This window comes from Galeopterus variegatus, unplaced genomic scaffold, assembly GCF_000696425.1.
Source record: "Galeopterus variegatus unplaced genomic scaffold, G_variegatus-3.0.2 Scaffold3763, whole genome shotgun sequence".
Taxonomy (NCBI): domain Eukaryota; kingdom Metazoa; phylum Chordata; class Mammalia; order Dermoptera; family Cynocephalidae; genus Galeopterus; species Galeopterus variegatus.
The window spans coordinates 71,681-94,261 of NW_007729874.1; the positions used below are offsets into that span (position 1 = coordinate 71,681).

The 22,581-nt window shown below is 42.8% G+C and overlaps 1 protein-coding gene and 1 pseudogene across 3 annotated transcripts in view; one reads left to right on the forward strand and one right to left on the reverse strand.

Annotated features, from left to right (window-relative positions):
- Positions 1–22,581, forward strand: part of SLC5A1 (solute carrier family 5 (sodium/glucose cotransporter), member 1) — a 69,646-nt gene that overhangs the window by 25,157 nt on the left and 21,908 nt on the right. For all 3 annotated transcript variants that reach the window (XM_008585928.1, XM_008585929.1, XM_008585927.1), the window contains exons 3-10: positions 610–714; positions 1,351–1,410; positions 2,637–2,741; positions 13,036–13,141; positions 14,158–14,238; positions 14,746–14,966; positions 15,198–15,333; positions 16,709–16,816. In XM_008585928.1, the coding sequence (XP_008584150.1) occupies positions 610–714; positions 1,351–1,410; positions 2,637–2,741; positions 13,036–13,141; positions 14,158–14,238; positions 14,746–14,966; positions 15,198–15,333; positions 16,709–16,816 (922 nt within the window). The remainder of the gene's footprint in view (positions 1–609; positions 715–1,350; positions 1,411–2,636; positions 2,742–13,035; positions 13,142–14,157; positions 14,239–14,745; positions 14,967–15,197; positions 15,334–16,708; positions 16,817–22,581) is intronic.
- Positions 4,375–5,118, reverse strand: LOC103601504 (annotated as a pseudogene).

Genomic DNA, 22,581 nt, shown 5'->3' on the forward strand with positions numbered 1-22,581 from the left:
AATTATTATTATTAGTTTCATCTCTTGTTACTTGGGAGTACATAAATCATATAATTTAATAGCTAAGAATCACTAGGAAATCACTGGCTCTGTGCCCCTCCCAGTTTGACAAGATGACTGAGGCCCAGAGGCTTTCTTTTAAATGATTCTTTTCTAGAAAGTTGCCTGTATTTACTGAGAGCCTGTATTGGGCCAGGCCGTAAGCCACCAGGCATGCTGGAGGATATGGAGCTGAACGGCCCATGCCAGCCCCTGAGTAGACAGCCTTGCAGGAGACTTTCAGTGGAGGCCCAGCAGGCTGTGGAGCTTCCCGTGTCTTCTTCACTATTGCGCATTGGTCTCACAAAAGACTCACGGATCATCTGCTTTGGGAATACATCCCACTGCTTCTTCCCTAATCATCTCCTTTTCATCGTTCCCATTTCCCAAGTCCCCACATCTGTCTTCTGAACCAGCTGTTTGGACAGACTCCAGCACAGTAGAGTTCCTGCACCACCTCTGCTCTTTCCTGTCCTTCTCTTGGCTGACATGTCCCTTCTCTCTTTGTCCTACTCTGAGTGTCCTGGTTGAGTCTAGAGGCTGCACCTGAATTTATTTTTGTGTTTCCAGATTGGTGCCTCCCTCTTCGCCAGTAATATTGGAAGTGGCCACTTTGTGGGACTGGCTGGGACAGGAGCGGCTTCAGGCATTTCCATGGGAGGCTTTGAATGGAACGTGAGTAACACCAGAGCCACTGTGTCCTGGGACTGGAGGGAGCATTAGCAGTCAGCCAGGTCAATCTATGCTCAGAGGAGCACTGGGTGTTAGGAAACTCCTCAGAGCCACCCAGGTGTAGGTGGAGGAGGCGCATGGCTGCAGGAGTCCCAGCATCCACCAGAGCAGCATGAGAAAGCCACTGATATGACAAGAGTATTTCTCTTTCCCCTCAGTGTTAGAAAGCCAAGCCCCCCAGTATCCTTCTAGCCATATTGCAAATTTGGACATGCTAATCACCAGACTTCCATAATAATAATAATAATTATTATTATAAAATCTCTCTGAATGGTATTTTACTCCTTGTAACCAGGGAAGAGGCAAGGGAGAACTCGATGTCCTGACTAGGGCCTTGGGCTGTGATATTAGTGGGTTATCTCCTGGGATCCCCTCTGCTACTGCCCAACTGCTGTTTCCCTGGGCCTATTGGGCAGCAAAGGCCGCCTCCAGTTTCTAATGGCCACCAACGGAGTTGTCCTCAGAGCTAAAAGGAGCAAATACTGGGTGATTTTTCTGCAACAGCTAAGAGGCCCTTCAGGCGGCAGGCGTGGGCTAAGCTTTCTTCTAGTTTGAATCCACCTCTTGTTTTGATTTCAGGCCCTGGTTTTGGTGGTTGTATTGGGCTGGGTGTTTGTCCCCATTTACATTAAGGCTGGGGTAAGTATCTGTTCTGTTATTCCATTTCTTACTGGCAAACTTATATGTGAGCTTGGTCCTCCTGGAGAACAGAGGAAACTTTATGGTATAAATGTCAGAGAAGACCTGTGGGTTGGCTTTTGCTCCCAGGTCATAAAGTTTCTGACTGCCAGCAGGGGCATTAAACAGATCCACTAGGTTGGATCTGATGGCTTTTGCCAGTCCATGCTCATGACTTTCCCTCTAGGAAGCTCCCCTAAGCAACCTCACTCAATTCAACTCTCTGAAGCATCATGTTTCCTCACTCTGGGTGTGTACTTGCACTGCACTGCCATGCACTGCTCTTAACATATAACTGACTCTAGCCTCTGCCCCTGGAAAAGAAGCAGCTTGAGACAAAGAACCTTATTTCACCTTCATTTACATACATCAGCAGCTCTTGTTTGCTGAGCATGCAGCTTGTACTCAACTATCAAATGCATGCTTGGTTTCCTGACTATGTCTCTCTGTCATTTTGCATAGCGCAGCTTTGGTATCATCTGTTCAGTGAGATATAATGAACACCTATTATGTGTAAGTCTATACTTTAGGAGATAAAAGCAATATAGGAGAAACACAGGGCAGATCCTGCATCTTTTCAAGGCTCACAGTTTATTGGTAACACATGTCTGGTCCCAGGAGACAACGGGCTCATGGTTGAGGGAGCAAGAAAAGAAGTGTGGTTGGAATTTGCAGAAAGGAACTGGGAGAACAGTTGGGCAGGCCTCCAGCTGCAATCATTGACCCTGCCTGTGTGTAGAGCATCATGAAGCCTGGCCAGCTTGTTTGGTGCACTGCAAAGATGCCACCATTGTTACAATGTCTTGTTTGCAGTAGGTGCTCTGTATAGTAATGAAAAAAAAAAAAAATATATATATATATTCCCTCCTACTCTAGGGCAAGGATTTGCCTCCTTAGTTATGCCTAGTCATGTGCCCATTCAAAAACAGGTGTTTATTGATCATATTCTATGTGCTGGGATAACACCTAGCTACTCCTACAGTGGTGGGGCATGTGGGATTACAACGAGCAAATGGCTGGCAGTCAGGGGCCATCTTTCCACCTTGCAGACTTCTGTGGCCAATGATGGTTATAAATCCTTGACCATACTTCCGTGGCTCTAACATCAGGGTGGATCTCATTTCTCTGCCTGCTCTGGGCCCTCTGGTCTCTCTTGCTGGCAGTGACCTCTCTTGCATCCCATGCAGGTGGTGACAATGCCAGAGTACCTGCAGAAGCGGTTCGGAGGCAAGCGGATCCAGATCTACCTTTCCCTTTTGTCCCTGTTGCTCTACATTTTTACCAAGATTTCGGTGAGTCCACTGCTCTGGGGACTGGGCACTGGCTGTCTCAGTTAGCTGCTCACTCTCACTTCCCAGCACATGCTGCCGCACCAAGATGCAGCTCTATATGTTTCTCTTAACTCAGTCCCTTAAGCCTTCTTGCTCCTTGGGGTAAAGTCCTATTTCACGCATCAAGGAACCACTGGAGTTCAATGGAACTCCTTGTCCTCCACTGTGGTGCAGGTTGAAAACATAAACAGGTTTAAGAAGGCTCAGGGAAAGCTGTTTTTAAAAGAAGATTAGAAGGGAGTTAGGGACAGAACTACCATATGATCCAGCAATCCCACTACTGGGTGCATATCCAAAGGAAACAAAATCAGTATGTTGAAGAGATATCTGCACTCCCATTTTAGTTGCAACATTATTCATAATAGCCAAAATGTGGAATCAACCCAAGTGCCCATCAATGGATGAATGGATAAAGAAAATGTGGTATATATACACAATGGAATACTATTCAGTCATTAAAAGAATAAAATCCTGTCTTTTGCCACAATATGGATGAACCTGGAGGATGTTATGTTAAGTGGAAAAGCCAGACATGGAAAGACAAATACAGCATGACCTCACTTTCATGTGAAATCTGAAAAAGTTGAACTCATAGTAGCAGAGAGTAGAATGGTGGTCACCAGGGACTGGGGAGATGTTGGTCAAAGGATACAAAACTTCAGTTAGATAAGAATAAGTTCAAGAGATCTATTGTATATCATGGTGACTACAGTTAATAACAATGTACTGTATTTGAAAATCTCTAGGATAGATTTTAAGTGTTTTCACCACAAAAGAATGCTATGTGAAGTAATGCTTATGTTAATTAGCTCGATTGAGCCATCTCACAATGTACACATATTTAAAAACATCATGTTGTACATGATATGTATATACAATTTTTATTTCTCAATTAAAAAAAAGAGGGAATTAGAAATATCTAAGGACCAGCTCCAACTTTAGAGGCATCCATGGGCCTTGGTGCCCTGTCAGGGTCAAAATTTGACTCCATGTGACATTTCTGATGCACTTAAACATGGACATCAGTGCCAACTCTGTAAGGGACTACTGACATTCTGTCTTCTTTTATGGACAGGGAAATGAAAACCCTGGGCATGGAAAGTACTCAGGATCCTGAATCAGAAGTAGAACCCAGGCTTCTGGCTCTTACTTCACTGTCCTTTTCCCTGCATGGGGCTCCTTGTGTTCACTTGAGATCAGCTCCCTGGGCCTCTAGTTGCTAACGCTTTGGGGGATTTTTACTCTCTCTGAACCCAACCACGGGGTTACTCTCCTACCAACCTACTCTCCTTGCCAACCTGGAGCAGCAGTCCCCATTTTGCAGAGCTGAGATTTCTCAGAAACTGGCTGGCCACTGGGGTGCCTTTGAAAGCTGAGCAGAGCTCTTCGCTGACCTACTGGAGCAAGCCTTGTATTCCTTCTTTCCTTTATTTTTTCTTCCTTGAAAGTGTTCAAGTCAATTCCTCATGATGGTAAGACAAAACAAAGTGGGAACCCCCCCCCCCCCAGGAAACCATCAAAATTCTTTTCTTTTTTGAAAGCAGTAGCTCTTTATTTAACTAAGCAGATTGCAAAAACAATCACGGCAGACACCTTAGTTCATCTTTCTAATAAGCCTGTTGATTTGATCTTCCCTGTTGCTAGCATCTCCACCTTCCACAAAATGAGTGGTCGTCTTCTTCATCCCACTCCATGGAGAAGATAATTTGCAGGGCCACAGGAAGTTACTCGCTTCTTTGAAGTGCTTTCCAACAGTATAGATCTCATGAATCAGATCCTCCTTGCAGATGATGCCATATTTACCAAGAGATCGGGCAATCAAAGTGTTATCTATCAAGGCAATTTGCTTCTTATTGATTTTGCCATAACCATGCTTTGTAGATTAGTTTATTTACTGACTTCAGGTTTGGGTACCCACAAGCAATATATGGTTTCACAATCCTCAGCATGTTAATTGAAGCCTTGTTGAGCTTCGCAAAGGTGCCATTGAAGATCTGGCAAAGGCAAAGAAGCTGCAACACCTTTCAGACCTTTGGGCTCACACTTGATACCTCTAATCTTGATGACAAATGCCAATTTGGGTTCTGCAGGTGCATAGAAGTTGCCAGCTTTTCTTCCATCCTAGCTATGTGAATCTCAGTTCTGTACATCTGCCTATATTCCTGTGATAGTGCTTAGCTTTTTCATAGATAAGCTTCTTCCTTGTCTTTTGAAGCATCTTTAGGGCAAACTTCTTCCTCTGGTGCTTGATCTTCAGCTCTGTGAAGTTCCTTCACTTTTTTTTAAGGGTTTCTGTCACAGCAGGAGCCTTCTTTTCCTTCTCGTTGACACCCTTCATGGTTCCAAAAGATGGTAGGAGGAGAAAAATTTTCATGTAAGTTTTGGTTGGCATTTTTCTTTCCCTAAGGTGAATGTCAGTCTGATAAAGATTAAAACAACAGTGGAAAAAAAAAAAAGAGAAAGAAAATGTGAATGATAAAGAATAAGAAAGAAAACAGGATCTTGGTAAGAAAATTACCTAGGAAAATAATTGGAAGAAGCTGGGTTCCTGGTCTGTTCTACTGCTCACTAGCAGGTGACCTGGGGAAGATGGCATAAACTCTCCAGAACTTAGCTTCCTCATGAGTAAGGTAAGGATAATAATTCCTACCTAGCCGAACTCACTGGGTGGTGGTGAGGATCAAGTGAATTTATTTGAAAACGTAAAGTGTTAATTGAGATGTAAGATATTATGATGAGGAACATGGCCAGTTGAGAACCCTCAACACTCTATGAGAAGCTCCTTGAGCTGCAGTAGGACAGAGAGAAGTGACATTTTCTGACATCACTCAAGGAGTGGCTCCAACTTTCTCCCTTAGCCAGTAGTTATAAAGTGCTCATAGCTCTGTCAAAAGGGTTATCTCAGGGCCGACCCTGTGGCGCACTCGGGAGAGTGTGGCGCTGGGAGCACAGCGGTGTTCCCGCTGCGGGTTCGGATCCTATATAGGGATGGCTGGTGATGGCTGGTGCGCTCACTGGCTGAGTGCGGTGCAGGGTGACACCACACCAAGGGTTGCGATCCCCTTACCGGTCACAGAAAATAAAAAATAAAAAAATAAAAAGGGTTATCTCATTAGCTATGTTCAGTTTTCTTCGCTTTTCTTGTCCTCCCCTATCCAGCACCAAAGGTGAGATTGGACCAATTTCAGTATCTTGCAAAAGATCTGTCCTGGCTGAGATCTGAGTTGGATTGGAACCGAACTGAGCATTTTCCTCTAGCTAGGGAGGGTGCTGAAAGAATAGTCGCTAGTACTTTTATTTTCCTGATTACTTAAGGCTGAGACAACAGCAATATTAAGTAACATCTGCATTTTTTAATGGAGAATTTCAAACATACCTATGCAGAGACAGGATAGTATAATGTGCACTCATGGACCTAATACCGATCACTTCGCTTTAACAATTATCAATATTATGCCATTCTTGACTCATCTATCCCCTTTCACTTTTTTTCCAGCAATATTTTAAATTAAATCCCAGATATTATATCATTTCACTATAAATTCTTCAGGATGCACCTTTGACTTTTTAAAAACATAAACTTTGTGCTTTTATCATATCTAACACAATTTACAGTAACTTCTCAACTTAGATAATTTGATACTTGGTTCATAGCCACATTTTCCTGATTATCTCAAAAATGTTCTTTTACTTACAGCTAGTTTATTTAAATCGGGATCCAAAGTCCATACATTGCACTTGGTTGTTCTTTCTTTAAAGGAATTATATATGTACAAGCCTTCAGCCTACCACAGTTATTTTTCCCTTTTATGTATTACCTTTCTGTCCTGGCCTGCATGCACAAACTTTTTTTTTTGGTTGGGTAGTTTGTCTTTTTATTGTTCAGTTTAGAAGTTCCTTATATATTGTGAATACCAGATCTTTATCAGATATATGAGTTATAAATATTTTCTCCCATTTTGTAGGTTGTCTTTTCACTTTCTTTATAGTGTCCTTTGATGCACAAAGATTTGAAATCAAGGTGAAGTTTAATTTTTCTATTTTATCTTTTGTTGCTCATGCTTTTGGTGTCATTTCTAAGAATCCATTGACAAATCCAACATTATGAAGATTTACCCTCATGTTTTCTCTTAGGAGTTTTAGCTCTTAGGTTTAGGGCTTTGATCCATTTTGAGATAATTTTTGTGTATGGTGTGAGGTAGGGGTCTAACTTTATTCTTTTGTATGTGGGTTTCCCATTACCATTTGTTGAAAAGACGATTGTCTCCCCATTGAATGGTCTTGTACATAAGTTTTACACAACTCAGTGAAAACATGCTCACATTGATAAGGCCAATAGGGTTTTGTCTTGGAGTTGGGACTGACACCTTAATAGTGTTCCCTCCTTGAGCAGCTTCCTGACTTCCACTGCTACTGCCCTTGACCTGTGCCTTTGTGTTTTATCCATTCATGTGACGATTCTGCTTCTTCATTTTCTCCTCCTCTCCTTCAGGTTAGTTTTTAGTTACAAGATGAAGACCCTGGGCTTTCCAGTCTTATTTCATTAGATGATCGGTGTGCAGAGTCTAGACTGGGAAGGGCTGGGAGGGCTGAAGAAATCAGGTCTTGGTTTCCCGAGGGAGGGAAAGACATTGATCTAAGAGAGAAGAGATGTAAGTGGGAGGGTTGGGAGGTCACACTGGAAGGAGTGGGAGGTTGGTGAGATAACTGTCCCTTGGTTCAGCTTGTGAGGTGGCATCTGTGTAATGAGCATGTAGAGGAGGGCATGGGGTTTCCCCTTCTTGGAGACAAGCATTCTCCAAGTCCACAGTTCAAGGGGGTGAAAGTCTGTTGACTACAGTTGCCATGGAAAGGGCACTCTGCCCTCAGAGCTGTTGTAGGGGTAGTCATATAAATAGACTAAGTGCCCAACCTCTCTCCCTGCCTTTTCTGTTGCCTCATCTATTTTTCAGGTTACTGATTAAACCTCCTTGGACTTGGGAGCCCCTACAGGTAGCTGAGGGGCAGCCTCCTTCAACTCAGATCCTGAAGGGGCACATCCCCCAGCAGTCAGCTTTTTCTAAATGTTGCTTTTGAATTGTACACAGTATAGACTGCTCCCACTCTGTGTGATTTCTGGGGCTCCTTACTGGAGGCCCTGACCAATGTCGTACTTGTTCCACCCATTGCCTAAGGCCAGTGATCCCTTGGCAAATGCATAAGAAGGATGACAGCTGCCTTTTGTTTAGTGCCAGTCTCTCATTTAGTCTCCACTAAAGGCTTCACTTACTCCATTTCCAGTTCTCATAAGAGTACTACACGGGTAAGGATTTCTATTTTATTTTCCACTTCATGGACAAGAAAACTGAGTCTTAGAGAATTTAAGTAATTTGCCCCAGATCACACAGCTAGTATATGGCAAAGCCAGGATTGTAACCAGGGTTTTTCTAGTCCCAAAGTCTGTGTTCTCTTCACAGTTCTGCACTGTGCTTGGATGGGATGAAGGCATGAATAACAAAATGGGATAGGTCATCTAGTCCTATGTTCTATGCTCTCATTTTACAGATGGGGAAACTGAGGTCCAGAGAGGGAAAGGGACTTTGCGGGGTTAAACAGGAGCAGAAACAGGATGAGAAGCAGGTTTCCTGACTCTAAGTTCAAACTCTTTGGCATTATGTCCTCCCTGCTTTCTAACTCTCTCATTCCTCCAGTACAGAGTTCAAATTTAAGAACCAGGGAAAAATTAAGAGAGCCAGTTAAATGAGCCTCACAATATAAATGAATTTCTGAGAGTAGGGTTTGAGAGAACTGTGAGGAGAGAACATCAGTGGCATAATAGGTGTGTGAAGGATCTGAAGGAGGGACACCTACGTAGAGGGAGGGTGGAGAGGGATGCAGACAGGCAAGGCTTCGTTTTCGTAAGTTTGGCTGGCTGGCTCCCCATGAGTCATAGAGAATGAAAATTTTAAAGAATTACACTGATGTTACTCCTGCTAGGAGCTCATATCAAGATACACAGGAGTGCAAGGCTCACAGACAGAAGAAAAGAACAGTTATTTAACAAAATACAGTAGAAAGGTATTTATATTGCACACAAAGCTTCGTCAATTTTGTTGTGTGTGGGGGGAAGCACAGATGGTTTGTGTTGGGTGAGAAGAGAGGAGGGATGGCCTTGTGAGATCCATGTCCAGACAGGGAACAAGCAGGGACCTGCCAGGAAGGCCCAGGGAGGACGTAGTGATCCAGGGGGTGTGCGACTGATGAGAGAGAGGAAGCAAAAGGGCATTGCAGGTGCAGGACACTGGGCATCCGTGGTGTGGAGCCTTGGCTATGGCTGCCGTCTTATTGATTGTCCCTCTTTGAACTCCTGAATTTTATTGACTCCCTCGAGCACCCTACCTTATCAAGTTCTGGGAAGCATTCTGTTCTGTAAAATTTCCTGACATTGTGTATCTTATTAAAATGTGCACAATCACTTGAGATAAAGCCTCAGATTTTATGATTACGTGTGATGTCCAAATATCCCCATTTGTATTTCAATTTGTATCACAACTGCAATAAGCTTTTACAGCACCTCCACTGTCCATTTTGGGTCCTTGGGTCAAAATAGGAGCTTTGGCTTTTGCTCAGGGATTTAATGCTCATTACCTGGGCCATTCGCTTTAACAAATGGAAAGAGAAATTTGAGTAATGGGGCTTCTGCATCTGAAACCTAATTGCCAGGCAGGATTTATTGTGTGTTCAGATACATCTTGGTTAGGAACAGAACGGGCAGCAAACACACTTCCCCTCTTACCATGAAATTGTAAACATTTTTCAGGTTTGAATCTTTATTATTTTTAGGGGTTGTTGAGTAGAACTGTTGATATGTCATTTTCATCAAGCCATTTAAACATTCTCTGGTGGACTAAAAGCTCTTGACAGTGGTCACTTTTGGGCAGAGTGATGGAAGTGGAGCTACTTTTACTTTTCAACATATAACTTTCTGTGCTGTTTGTTTTTCAACTACACACATGAATTATTTTATATTATTAAAACATTTTATTTTAAAAGTAAAAAAAAAATTTTTTTTTGGTTAAGAAAGATATTACTCTCTGCAGAAAATATTCCAGAAAGGACGTCCCTTTCTTTTCAATGTTGTTATGAGTATCACAATAATACATGCATCTGAAAGCTCTTGGTAAATTGTAAAATTCCCTGGATATGAAGGAAAAAACCCCTAGTGAAGCAGGAGAAAGTTTGAGCAGCTGGAGAGAACTCAAGAGTAATGTGAAAGCGCCTGGGCTAAAGTGGGTTCGCTCAGCTGGAGTCACCTATGTGAGGTTAGCTAAGGTATCCTCAGGCTGGCTTTGGGGTTCCCAGGGCAGAATTTATTTCTGAAGTTAGGAGTGACTCATGGGGGAAGAATCTGTCCTAGTTTTTTTCAATTTACCAGGGAGATTTTCTTAGAATTCTTTATCTGTACTATTAGATGGAAATAGAATATTAAAAAACACTTCACAGAAGTCTTTATAGACTTCATTTATAGAATTATCTTAGGAGTTGTGTGTTACTTATTTGTGACTAATGTCAAAGGGAAATATTAATAAGGATATCACAGTATACTATGGCATGCCGTCGTAAAGCACTAAAAATGAACTACTCTGGAAAATAAACCAATCAAGGGCATTTTTAAGGCAGTACATACCATAGCAGGCTTGGAATCTTTTCCTAGCTTATTTATGCTTGTTAGCTAATCTACCAAAACAAAGTGTGTACATTTAACAACTTTCCACTGTAATCAATGAATAGGGTTCTTTTAATTTAGATAACTTTATGCGACTATACAGAAGTCACTGGAGGGGAGGGACCAGCATTATGAAAATCCATCACAGTTTCAAGTGGCACAGTGTGCATAGTCAGGAAGGACTGGCCATTTTACCTTTAGCAAGTCTAATGCACCGCAGGGGCTCTTTCCTCCTCTTGGGCTGCTGCAGAGGGCAGGATGAAACTGGTCCAGGATTTGGGAGGCGAATGCTTTCCTCGACTGTAGGGCTTTTCCACTTCCAGCCATTGAGAATCACAAGCCACTGGAGTCAGGACTTCCTGCTTAAAGAGAAGGACACTCAAAAGTGGAGAGGTGAAATGTCTTGTACAAGGTCACTCAGGCCTAGAGCGGCAACACGAGGGATAAAGCGCAGGTGCTCTGACCACCAGCCCCAGGTGGAGGGGGATGTCTCTTTCTAAGTCACGTCTCTCCCCCACCTCTCTGCTGTCACTAGGAAAGATGATGACATTAGGTTCCTTGGGGCAAGAGAATCTGCAGGGGAGGTCTGAGAGGACAGGAATTAAGGCACTGGGTCCTCACAAGGTCCATTTTGGGGGAAGAGGTTGATTCTCTCCAGGGCTCACATATTAGCACATAAACATGGAGTTGATTTTAGACAAACTCTCTGCCAACTAACAGAAGTGGGGAATAGGAGATTCCATTGGGAGGAGCAGGATGGTGTGGTGGTGGTGGGGGACCTGAACCACCGGAGGGTCCTGAGAAGCTGCAGTGAGATGGGAAGGGGGGAGATGAGAAGAGAGAGGAGATGCAAGCGTCCAACCTTGTCGGCCCATTCCCCAGGACTCTGACCGGGCACCCTTAGCATTCCCTGAAATGTATTAGGTTTTGTGCAATAAAACAGCATGTGCATTCCATCTAGGGGAAGTCTAATTTCTCCTGCACCTGAAGGTTTGGGAACAAAAGATTCACCATGTTCATCCCTTACACTACCCTTCCTTGTAGTATTTTGGAGATGATATGAAAATTTATTTTCGGTGACCCCAGCGCTCTCTGCTGGTTTATATTAGCAGCTGCACCTTCCAGCCAGGTAGAAGGTTCTTTATGAAGTACCTAAATGAGACAGGAGGAGGAGAGAGGGGGCCAGTGTAAGAACTGCAGCAAGAACATAACTAATGAATTCAGGATTGAAGAGGGAACAATTCTCCCGAAAGTTGCATGCAATAATCTAGATAAAACCACCTGGTACCAACTTTCTCTGCAAGAGGTGCTTGGTGATGTTCTGGTTGTGTTTGAGTCAGGATGAACTCCATCTGGGTTCAGGACATAAAATTATGATCTTGCTGAAGTTTCTTTCCACTGTGGAGTAGGAATGGGGTTTCCTATTCATGGCCTCTTGAGCACTCAGACTTATTTTTGGGAATAGATCTGATAAACCTGTGTACACTGAGGTGTAAATGATGGATAATAGCTTAGAGCAACAGTCTACGGGTGGGTTGGAAGGAACATCAAGGTGTTCCTTGGCAAAAAGAGTTTCATAGTTAAATGAGTTTGTGAAGTGTTGTGTTCCATGCTCCCCTCCTGGGAATTCCAGTACAGAGTGTACATTATAGGCTCAGAGAAGTTGTGTGGCAAAGACACTGCCTTAACTTTTTTTTTTTTTATTATTTTTGATGGACACATAATAATTGTACACATTTATGGGGTACAGAGTGATATTTTGATACATATATACAAGGTCTGATGATCAAGTCAGGGTAATTAGCATACCAATCACCTAAAACATTTATCATTTCTTTGTGTTGAGCACATTCAAAATCCTCTTTTCTAGCTATTTGAAAATGTACGATAAGTTATTAATTATAGTCACCTAATGGTATTGTAGAATACCAGAACTTATTCTTGCTATCTAGTTGTAAGTTTGTATCAGGCAACCAACTTCTCCCTACCCTGCCTGCCTTACCACCCTCTAGTAACCTCAGTTCTTCTCTACTTCTATGAGCTTAACTTTTTTAGCTCCCACCTGAGAACATGCGGTGCTTGACATTTCACTTAACATAATGTCTTCCAGGTTCATCCATGTTGCCATGAATGACAGGATTTTATTCTTTTTATGTCTGAGTTGTATTCCATTGTGTATTTACACCACATTTTCTTTACCCATGTATTTGTCAATAGACACTTCAGTTGACTCCATATCTTGGCTATTGTGAATAGTGCTGCAATAAACATGGGGGTGCAGATGTATCTCCAGTGTACTAATTTCCTTTCCTTTGGATAAATACCCAGTAGTGATATTGCTGGATCATATGTTAGTTCTATTTTTAAGAAATCGCCTTACCTTTGTTTGACCTAGCATTTCACAGACATTTTTGACCATGGAATCCTTTTTCTCATGAAGTACCTATTATCATCTTGAAGAAAGCCTACTTGGAAACTTAGGAATAGATCTTGGACCCTGTGGCCAGCTGGCCTCTTCCACTCCTAACTCCACCTCTCCTCTCCTTCCAGGCAGATATCTTCTCTGGGGCCATATTCATCAATCTGGCTGTGGGCCTGAATCTATACCTGGCCATTGTTATTTTATTGGTGATCACTGCCCTTTATACAATCACAGGTGAGTTCATTCAAACGAACTAGCTCAAGGCCAGCTTGAGGTTAGGCACTCATGAAAGATAAAAGGAGGTAGGAGACATGATTTCTGCTGTTGAAGAGGAGAGAAACACCGAGGAAAGAGTTTGAGAATGGAGTATTTGGTTGGTCCCCACTCAAAGACCCTACAAGTTATAGGATTGGTCTCAGAAAGCTCCAGTGTACTGGAATAGTCAGAACAACTTCTTAGAGGAGGTGGGGCAAAGCTTGGTTCTGCAGGTTGTGGAGATGACTTGGCTAAGTTGGGACAATCAGGGGACTGCCAGATGCAGGAATAAGTGAGAGCAGGGAATGGAGGCAGGAATGGGCATGGACTGAGATGGAGGTAGGGGGAGCAGGCAGATGCTCTTGGCTGGACGAGGGTGGTTTTGGCTGGAGGAGGGTGACCAGAGAAGCTAGTATGTGAATAACAATTGGGGGCTCCTTTGCAGAGGTGCTACTCTGCCTAGTTGGTTGGGATGGAGGGCAGGATCAGCAATGGAACTTGCTACTCAAAAGGAGCCCTACAGCTTTGGGGGCAGGAAGATACTTAGATGGTATGAGAAAAGAGAGAGTGGACATAGAACTCATCTTTTCAAATGAGCCAGTGTCCGCAGACATCGCTACAGTCAGCTCTTTGCTCTTCTCTGCCTTCATTTGTGGAAGATGCTTCTTCTTACCATAGAAGAGCCATCTGCTTTGATCCTTCTTCTGGCTTAAAAGCATCACATCAAGCTCTTCCCTCTCGAGCAGGGAGGAATATCCTCCTTTCCCCAAGGCCTCACAAGCATTTCTCAGAAAAGCAGAGGTATGGGAACATTCTGAGTTTCAGAATACTGTAACAGGACAAGAGAGGGAAGGAAGGAAAGACAGGTGGGGGACTGAGGGGGGTTGGTTTTCAGAAAGTGTGCAAGAGGTAGAGGGAAGAGGGTGGGGAAAGGAAACAAGCAGACAGGTCCCCCTCCACATGAGGTAAGATGTGTTGTCTTCCTGCCTGCTTAGGGGGCCTGGCAGCTGTGATTTACACGGACACCTTGCAGACAGTGATCATGTTGGTGGGATCTATTATCCTGACTGGGTTTGGTAAGTGGGACAAGGGCAGGCTGGAGAAGTGGGGGTGGAGGTAGAGGCATTGCAGCCCAGGAAGAGAAAAGCAAATCTGGCCTTCCGCCCTGCTGCCAGCCCAGGCAGTGAGCTTGGGCGTACTCTGCCGTCCCAAGGGGAGTGGTCCAGCCTGGATTGGCCATCATTGTGGGTGTGTAGGGGCAGCTTCCTCACCATTGGAGGACTGAGGTCTTCCTTTCAATAATTAAAATACCTTTCCTTATGTAAAGAAGTTTATGGTTGGAACACGTTCACAAGTTACTACTTTGGATCCTCATAGTAGCTCCCAAGTGGACTTTGCAGGGTTAATAAACCCATTTTATGGATGAGAAAGCTGAGGCCCAGAGTGGGAAGCTGAATGACCAAGACCATACAGTGAGGGCTCTGTTGGTTGGGTCCTCTCAGTTTCTCAGGCATCCACAGAAGAAAACTGCTATAAAGAGTTGAACTTTTCAGAATGTTCATTTTTGTATCAATGTTTTGCAGCTTTTCACGAAGTGGGAGGGTATGAGGCCTTCATGGAGAAGTATATGAAAGCCATTCCAACCTTGATTTCTGATGGAAACCTCACCGTTGAGGAAAAATGCTACACTCCAAGGGCCGACTCCTTCCACATCTTCCGAGATCCCATCACGGGAGACATCCCATGGCCTGGGCTCATCTTTGGGCTGACCATCCTCGCCCTGTGGTACTGGTGCACAGATCAGGTACCCAGGCTGGACGGGCAGGGTGGACAGGATCTTCCCTAGGGCGCTACAAGAACTTCTGTCTGTCTGTGGCTTGTGTGGTTGGGAAAGCCAGGGGAGGCTCATGTGGTCTGTAGGTCACTGAGCCCTGGTGACATGGGAGTGCCAGGCCAGGGATCCAGGATGGGGTAGCAGGAGGGTATCATGGGGTCTCTGACCTGTACCGCTCTCGCATTGGGCTTTCCCTGGCAGGTCATTGTGCAGCGCTGCCTCTCGGCCAAAAACATGTCACACGTGAAGGCTGGCTGCATCCTGTGTGGGTACCTGAAGCTGCTGCCCATGTTCCTCATGGTGATGACGGGGATGGTCAGCCGCATTCTGTACACAGGTGATGCCTTCTGCTGGACTTACTGGCTACTCTTCCATTTTCCTGGCTCAAAGTCAATTTTAAAGTCCTGTAGCTCCATGCTTTCTCTTTTCCACCTTCTCCTTTTCTTGCCGTGATCACTGACATTATCGTTCCCCTGCTAGACAGTGAGCAACTTGAGAGCACAGAACTTTTGGAGATGCCTTCCTTGGTTTCTTACATCGGCAGTTGCTTTCCCCCTTTATTCAAATCTTCTAAAGTCATGATGTGCCTCCAGGTTGCTTCTTCCAGCTAATAATATTTGCTCAATTGTTGCTCACTCTCCCCAGCCCCTTCCCCAGGCTTGTAGTGGTGTGTGTGATTTCCTTTCTAATTGTAATGTCAAAGGACACAGACAGTCTCTAACTGCTCACTGCTCTAAGCCCTGGTTCCTGGACCATTTCCTTGAAGGTGCCCCAAGCCTTGCACTTTACAATCTAGGGTGATAGATTCTTCCTTGGCCTTTTTGTGGCCTCTCCAGCATTGCCACTTGTAATTTTTTTTTTGATCAGCTATCACGGGTCAAAACTATTTCCTGGAATATGAAATAATGGCAAAAGAACCACAGAGTGATAGTTTGGTGAGCTCCCTCTGAAATGAAGACAAGACAGTCTGGGAGAACTTGCTGCCACTGGCTGTGTGCTGCTAAAGTGCTCTCACAGTCCTATACTGACTGAATAGTTCATATTATAATGGATATTACACATATTTATTCATAAAAATATTTGAAGTAGTGTCATAATGAATCAGGGCTATATTGGGCAGCACTAAATGAGGTACACCTATATATAGTAGGTACCTAATAAGTATTTGTTGGTCTGAATTCTATACAAGTTTCTAAAATTTTCTCCAAGTCTCTAGATCATGTCTCCTTCTCCTTCAAGACTGTTTCTTTTCTTTATTTCTTTCTTTTTTAAATCTCTACCCCAGATTTCCCACATCTTGGAAGCAGTACCCAATAGTCCTGCCACTGGAGAATTCCCTCAGTTGTCTGAGCATTCAACACTACTTGCAAGAGGTGCTTAAATTAAACCTCAACATTAGGAGCCATAAATCACTGTGATTTTCAGGAAAAACTAGCTGCAGGGTAGTTAGCTAAAGTCTAAGGACTGTGCCTCCTCCCTTCACACCCTGAACATTTCTTTATTTCCTTTTCGCCTCTGCCTAGGAATGGTCATTCGTCTCTATTCAGCAGGGGCGTGGCACAGAGGGGCTCAGCTGGGAGCTGCACTCTTTGAGGAATGCTTTCAGGGCCTTGGGCAGGGATGTCCTGTTTGAAGCCTTGTTTTAAGAAGGTGAACTTTGGAAATATTTCCCTGATGTCTGCTTGCTGACATGGCTCTTCATCTCTCCCCAGAAAAAATTGCCTGTGTCCTCCCCTCGGAATGTGAGAAATATTGCGGCACCAAGGTCGGCTGTACCAACATTGCCTACCCAACCTTAGTGGTGGAGCTCATGCCTAAGGGTGAGAGTCTTTCTTGGGAGGCTGGTGGGGTCTTCCTTGGGAAGCTGATGGAGTTTAGGCTCCACTTAGATTTCTGTGGGCCTCCTGGGGCAAAGCCATCTCTGAACCTGGAGTATCAATAGGGAAAGCTTCACTCTGGGTGCCCTCAGTTTTTGAATGTGACTTCTCTTAGTGGGAAGGAGACATATGGCTTGGTTGGGCTCTGTGAGTCCTGGTACTTGCTCATCAGCCATGCTTGGAAAGGAGATGATCTGAAAACTCATTAGGGAAAAAGGTGATTTTTCCATGCTCATCTAGAAGGTCTTTCAAAGCTCTCCAACAGAGGAAATGCCATTATGGAAATCAGTGTGGAGGTTCCTCAAAAATTTAAAAATAGAACTGCCATATGATCCAGCAATCCCACTACTGGCTATATATCTAAAGCAAATGAAATCAGTATATCAAGGCAATATCTGCACTCCCATGTTTGTTGCAGAATTATTCACAGTAGTCAAGATATAGAATCAACCCAAGTGCCCATCAATGGTTAAATAGATAAAGATAATGTGGTATATATACACAATGGAATACTATTTAGCTTTTAAAAAGAAGGAAATCCTGTCATTTGTGACAGCATGGATGAACCTGGAGAACATTATATTAAGTGAAATAAGCCAGATACAGAAAGACAAATACTGCATGTTCTCACTTAAATGTAGAATCTAAAACAGTTGAACTCACAGAAGCAGGGAGTAGAATGGTGGTTACCAGGGGCTGCAGTGTAGGTGGGGAGGTGGATTAGGGAGACGTTTGTCAAAGGATACAAAGTTTCCTTAGACGGGAGAAATAAATTCAAGAGATCTATCGTCCAACATGGAATTATAGTTAAGAACAATGTATTGCATACTTGAAAATCGCTAAGCGAGTAGATTTTAAGTGTTCTCACCACAAAACAAGTATGCGAAGTGATGGGTATGTTGCTTAGTTCAATTTAGCCATTCCACAATGTACACATATTTTGAAACATCGTATTTAACACCATAAATATATATAATTTTTGTCAATTAAAAATAAGTAAAAAGAAAGCTCTTCAACAGATATTAATGTGGTGCCTTGAACTAAGTCCAGAGGAGATTACTTGGAGATTAGGTTGACTTCTAGGCTATTTCAAGGAAATATATGGAGAAAAAGGCAAGGTTTTAGCTCTAGAATGAGAAAGTTTGAAGCAGTAGATGGATGGGACTCAAGGGGGCTTCTCACCATAAAGAATATGTTATCCCAGTAGATTGAGTACTTAACTCTGAGTCTCCAATAGCTACTAGAGTTTTGGGATTGACATGTGGGGTTGCAGTTCATGTTTTCTATTGAAGAAAAATCTTCTAATTCTGACTCACAGGATTTGCATCTGGTTAGGTTATGGAGTCTCAGCAGACAAACAATTCAAAGGTATAAACCAGATAAAATTAGAATATACTTTATACTGAAAGGAACTTAGAGGCCATCTAGTCAAACCCCTTGATTTTACAGTTGGTGAAACTGAGGCCTGCATAGGGGAAGTGACTTTTCTAAGGCCACCCTGCAACTTGGTGTCTGCCATCTGGCTTGCTTAACTCTGCTCAAGGCTGGAATTGAAGAATTTGGGAGGATTTTCTTTTTAACCATTGGCTTCATACGTGACCTTGGGCAAACATTTGCATTCAAATTATATGAAAATAGGAGTAACACAGTGTGCTTATTAATTAAGGTTGCAACTAGCAAAAGTCATGATGGCTCTTTTAGAGTTCTGACTTGGGGCTGGCCTGGTGGCGCATTGGAGAGTGCGCCGCTTGGGAGCACGGTGGCGCTCCTGCTGAGGGTTTGGATCCCATGTGGAGACCGGTTCCTGCTCACTGGCTGAGCGCGGTGCGGGTGCAACACCGAGGGTTGTGATCCCGTTGCCGGTCCCCGGTACGGGCGCGACACCGAGGGTCAGTAAAAAAAGACAAAAAGGAAAAAATAAAGAGTTCTGGCTTGGATTACACTGGCCTCTTACACTGGGACTGATTACACTGGGAGTGTTTATGTTATTTCCTTAGACTGGCAGATCCTTATTGAGGACTGTAGCTGTGAACATTATGTTAGAGTGGACCGTGCACAACAGAAAGCTGTGTGTCATGCTGAACAACAAAATGCTGTGTTCACGTGTGCCATTGCTGTTCCCTCCCCTATGACCACCCTGTGCTAGATCAAATAGATATTGTCCATTCCTCGCCTGACTTGACTTTTCAGTAGCACTCAGCATTATTGATTACTAGTCGTTCCTGAGTTATTCTCTCCTCTTGGATTCCATAATACTATACTCTCCTGTTTGTCTCTTTTCTCCATCCTCTTTGTCTGCTCCTTTTTGCCTTATTTGCAGGTACACCCTCCTCTGCATGGCCAGTAAACGTTTCCCCACCAATCCCCATCAAATTGTGTCGATTTTGTCTCTTAAATGTCTGTTATGTTCATCTACATCTCTCTTTTTATATCCGTTACCCTAGTGTGATATACCATTATTTCTTGCCTGGTCTCTTGTAAAATTATGTTCAACAAATATTTGCTGAGTGAATAAATGAGTGAGGGTTTGATAATAAGAGTGTGGAACAGAGGGGAGAGTTCGATTCCAGCTTAGCAATTTCAGGATGGAGTAACCTGGAGCAAGTGGCAGAGCTGGAAGCTCTACCTATAGACTCCTTGAAATGGAACTTTATCACCTGAAAAATGAGAGAGTTGGACTAGATGATCTTTATAACTCCTTATAAAGATCTTTATAACTCTTTATAGCTCTGATAGTCTGTGATCTACATTACACAAACTCAGGAGGAACCGTTTAAAAGACCTCCCAGCAAATGACAAAATAATTGGAATAGGCAGCCTTTATAATTCATTTTACAAGGCTATAGATGAGGCCATAAAATTATTTACAGATAGAAAATCTGGAGGAATGACAGAATCGTGTTCCAAAAAGATCTCAGGAGGCCTGAATGTTGACTCAAATCTAACAAACTGAAGTTTATAGAGATATAAGTTAAGTTCTATCTATTTGGGTTCCCCAATCCTAATTATATAGGCATATTGGAAGAAGCTGAGGATAATTAGCTTAGAAAAGACAAAGTTCAAGGGGACATGAGTTGTCTTTGAATATATGAAAGATGGTAAAATACACGAAGGATAAGACCTGTTCTGTTGAGTAGCATAAGGACTATATCTGAAGTTGTATAGAAGCAAATTTTGCCAAGAGGAAGCAGGCACTGTAGGGTAATGGATTTCTTGTTGCTGGAGGGTTTGACAGAGGAAGTGTTGTGGAAGGGATTCATGAATCAGATGGATGATAGGCCTAGGTGTTCCTAAGGTTACTTTTACTTCTGAGACTGTTAAACTGTACTCTTGTTGGTGGACCCTCAGCCTTCCAGCCTCAGCAGGTACAACCCTTGTGGCCTCCTTGGAAAGAATAATAGAGATTATAGCCAACCATGCTTTCCACGACTGGGAAAACGTTAAGAAAAATTCCTCATTCTGATTTGGGTGGGTGTAGTAGTCTCCTTATTTAACACATCAAGAAATGAGGCCTAGAGGTTGGCATAACTTGCTCAATAAACATTGTATACCAAATAAAAGTTGTATACCATATAACTTTATTGAGCTATAATTTTTTTTTTTTTGGTCTTTTTTCGTGTCCGGCAACTGATCGCAACCCTCAGTGTCACGCCCGTACTGGACTGGGACCGGCAACGGGATCGCAACCCTCGGTGTCGCGCCCGCACCTCGCTCAGCCAGTGAGCGGGAACCAGTCTGTATGTGGGATCCGAACCCTCGGCGGGAGCACCGCCGTGCTCTCAAGCGGCACACTGTAGCAGTGCGCCACCGGGCCGGCCCCTATTGAGCTATAATTTTGACATACCACACAACTCACCCATTTAAGGTATACAATTCAGTGGTTTTTGGTATATTCACAGAGTTGTGCAACCGTCACCACAATTGGTTTTAGAAACTTTTTTTTTACCCCATAAAGAAATCCTGTACCTGGTAAAGAAATTAGCAGTCAGTTCCTGTTTTACCCCAAAACCCCAGCACTAGGCAACCACTAATGTAATTCCTTTCTCTATGGGTTTGCCTTTTCTGGACATTTCATATAAATAGGATCATATAATATATGGTTCTTTGCGACTGGCTTCTTTCACCGAGCATAATGGTTTCAAGGTCATCTGTGCTGTAGTGTGCATTTGTACTTCATTCTTTTTTATTGATGAATAATATTCCATTGCATGTTTATTCATTTACCAGTTTTTAAAATTTATTGAAACATAATTGATTGTACATGTCTGTGGGGTACAGAATTGAATATCAATACCTATGTGCAATATGTGATTCTCAAATCAGGATAATTAGTATATTCGTCATTATACAATGTGCTCATTTTTGGTGACCCTTTGCCAATTTCTCGCTAATCTCCTCCTCTCCCTTTTCCACCTCTGTGGCCTCAGTTCTGTTCTCTTTTTTTGAAAGTTCAATGAATTATTGTGATTGTTGTATCTTTCTTCCTTTTTAAAAGTTTATTTATTTTCTTAGCTCCCATTTATGAATGAAGACATGTGGTATTTCTGTTTCTGTGTCTGACTTATTTCTCTTACCATAATTTTCTCTAAGTTTATCCATGTTGCTGTGAATGGTAGGCTTTTATTATTTTTAATGGCACAGTAGTAGTACTCCATTGTGTATATATACCACATTTTCCTTACCTAGTCATTTGTCAATGGATATTTAGGTTGGTTCCATATTTTGACTATTGTAAGTAGAGCTGTGATAAATATGGGGAGTGTAGGTATCCCTTTGACATGATGATTTCCACTCATTTGGATATATATACCCAGCAGTGGGATTGTTGGATTGTATGGCAGTTCTATCTGTAGTTTGAGGAACCTTTATACTGTTTTCCATAATGGCTGCAGTAATTTACAATCCCACTGGCATTGTACGAGGGTAGCCCTTTTTCTGCATCCTCACCAACATTTGTTATTCTCTACCTTTTTGATAATGGCAGTCTAACTGGGGTGAGATGGTATCTCAGTGTGGTTTTGATTTGCATTTCCCGAATGCTGAGTGATGTTGAGCATTTTTTCATGTGTCTGTTGGCCATTTGTATATCTTCCTTTGAGAAATGCCTATTTAGCTCCTTTGCCCATTTTTTAATTGGATTGCTTGTTTTTTTCTTGTAGAGTTGTTTAAGTTACTCGTATATTCCAGATATTAATCCTTTGTCAGATGTATATTTTGCAAATATTTTCTCCCACTCTGTTGGTTGTCTTTTAACACTTTTAATTGTTTCTTTTGCTGTGCAGAAGCATTTAAATTTGATATAATCCCATTTGTTTATTTTTCCTTTGGTTGCCTGTGCTTTTGGGGTTGTATTCATGAAGTCTGTGTCCAAACCTACTTCCTGAAGTGTTTCTCCTATGTTTTCTTTAAGCAGTTTTATTGTTTCAGGGTGTATATTTAATTCTTTAATCCATTTTGAGTTGATTTTAGTATATGGTGAGAGGTATGGGTCTAGTTTCATTCTCCTGCATATTGATATCCAGTTCTCCCAGCACCATTTGCTGAAGAGGCAGTCTCTTTGCCAGTGTATAGGCTTGGTGCCTTTGTCAAAGATCAGATGGCTGTTGGTGTGTGGGTTGATTTCTGGATTCTCCATTCTATTCCATTGATCCGTGTGTCTGTTTTTATGCCAGTACCATGCTGTTTTGGTTATTATAGCTTTGTAGTAT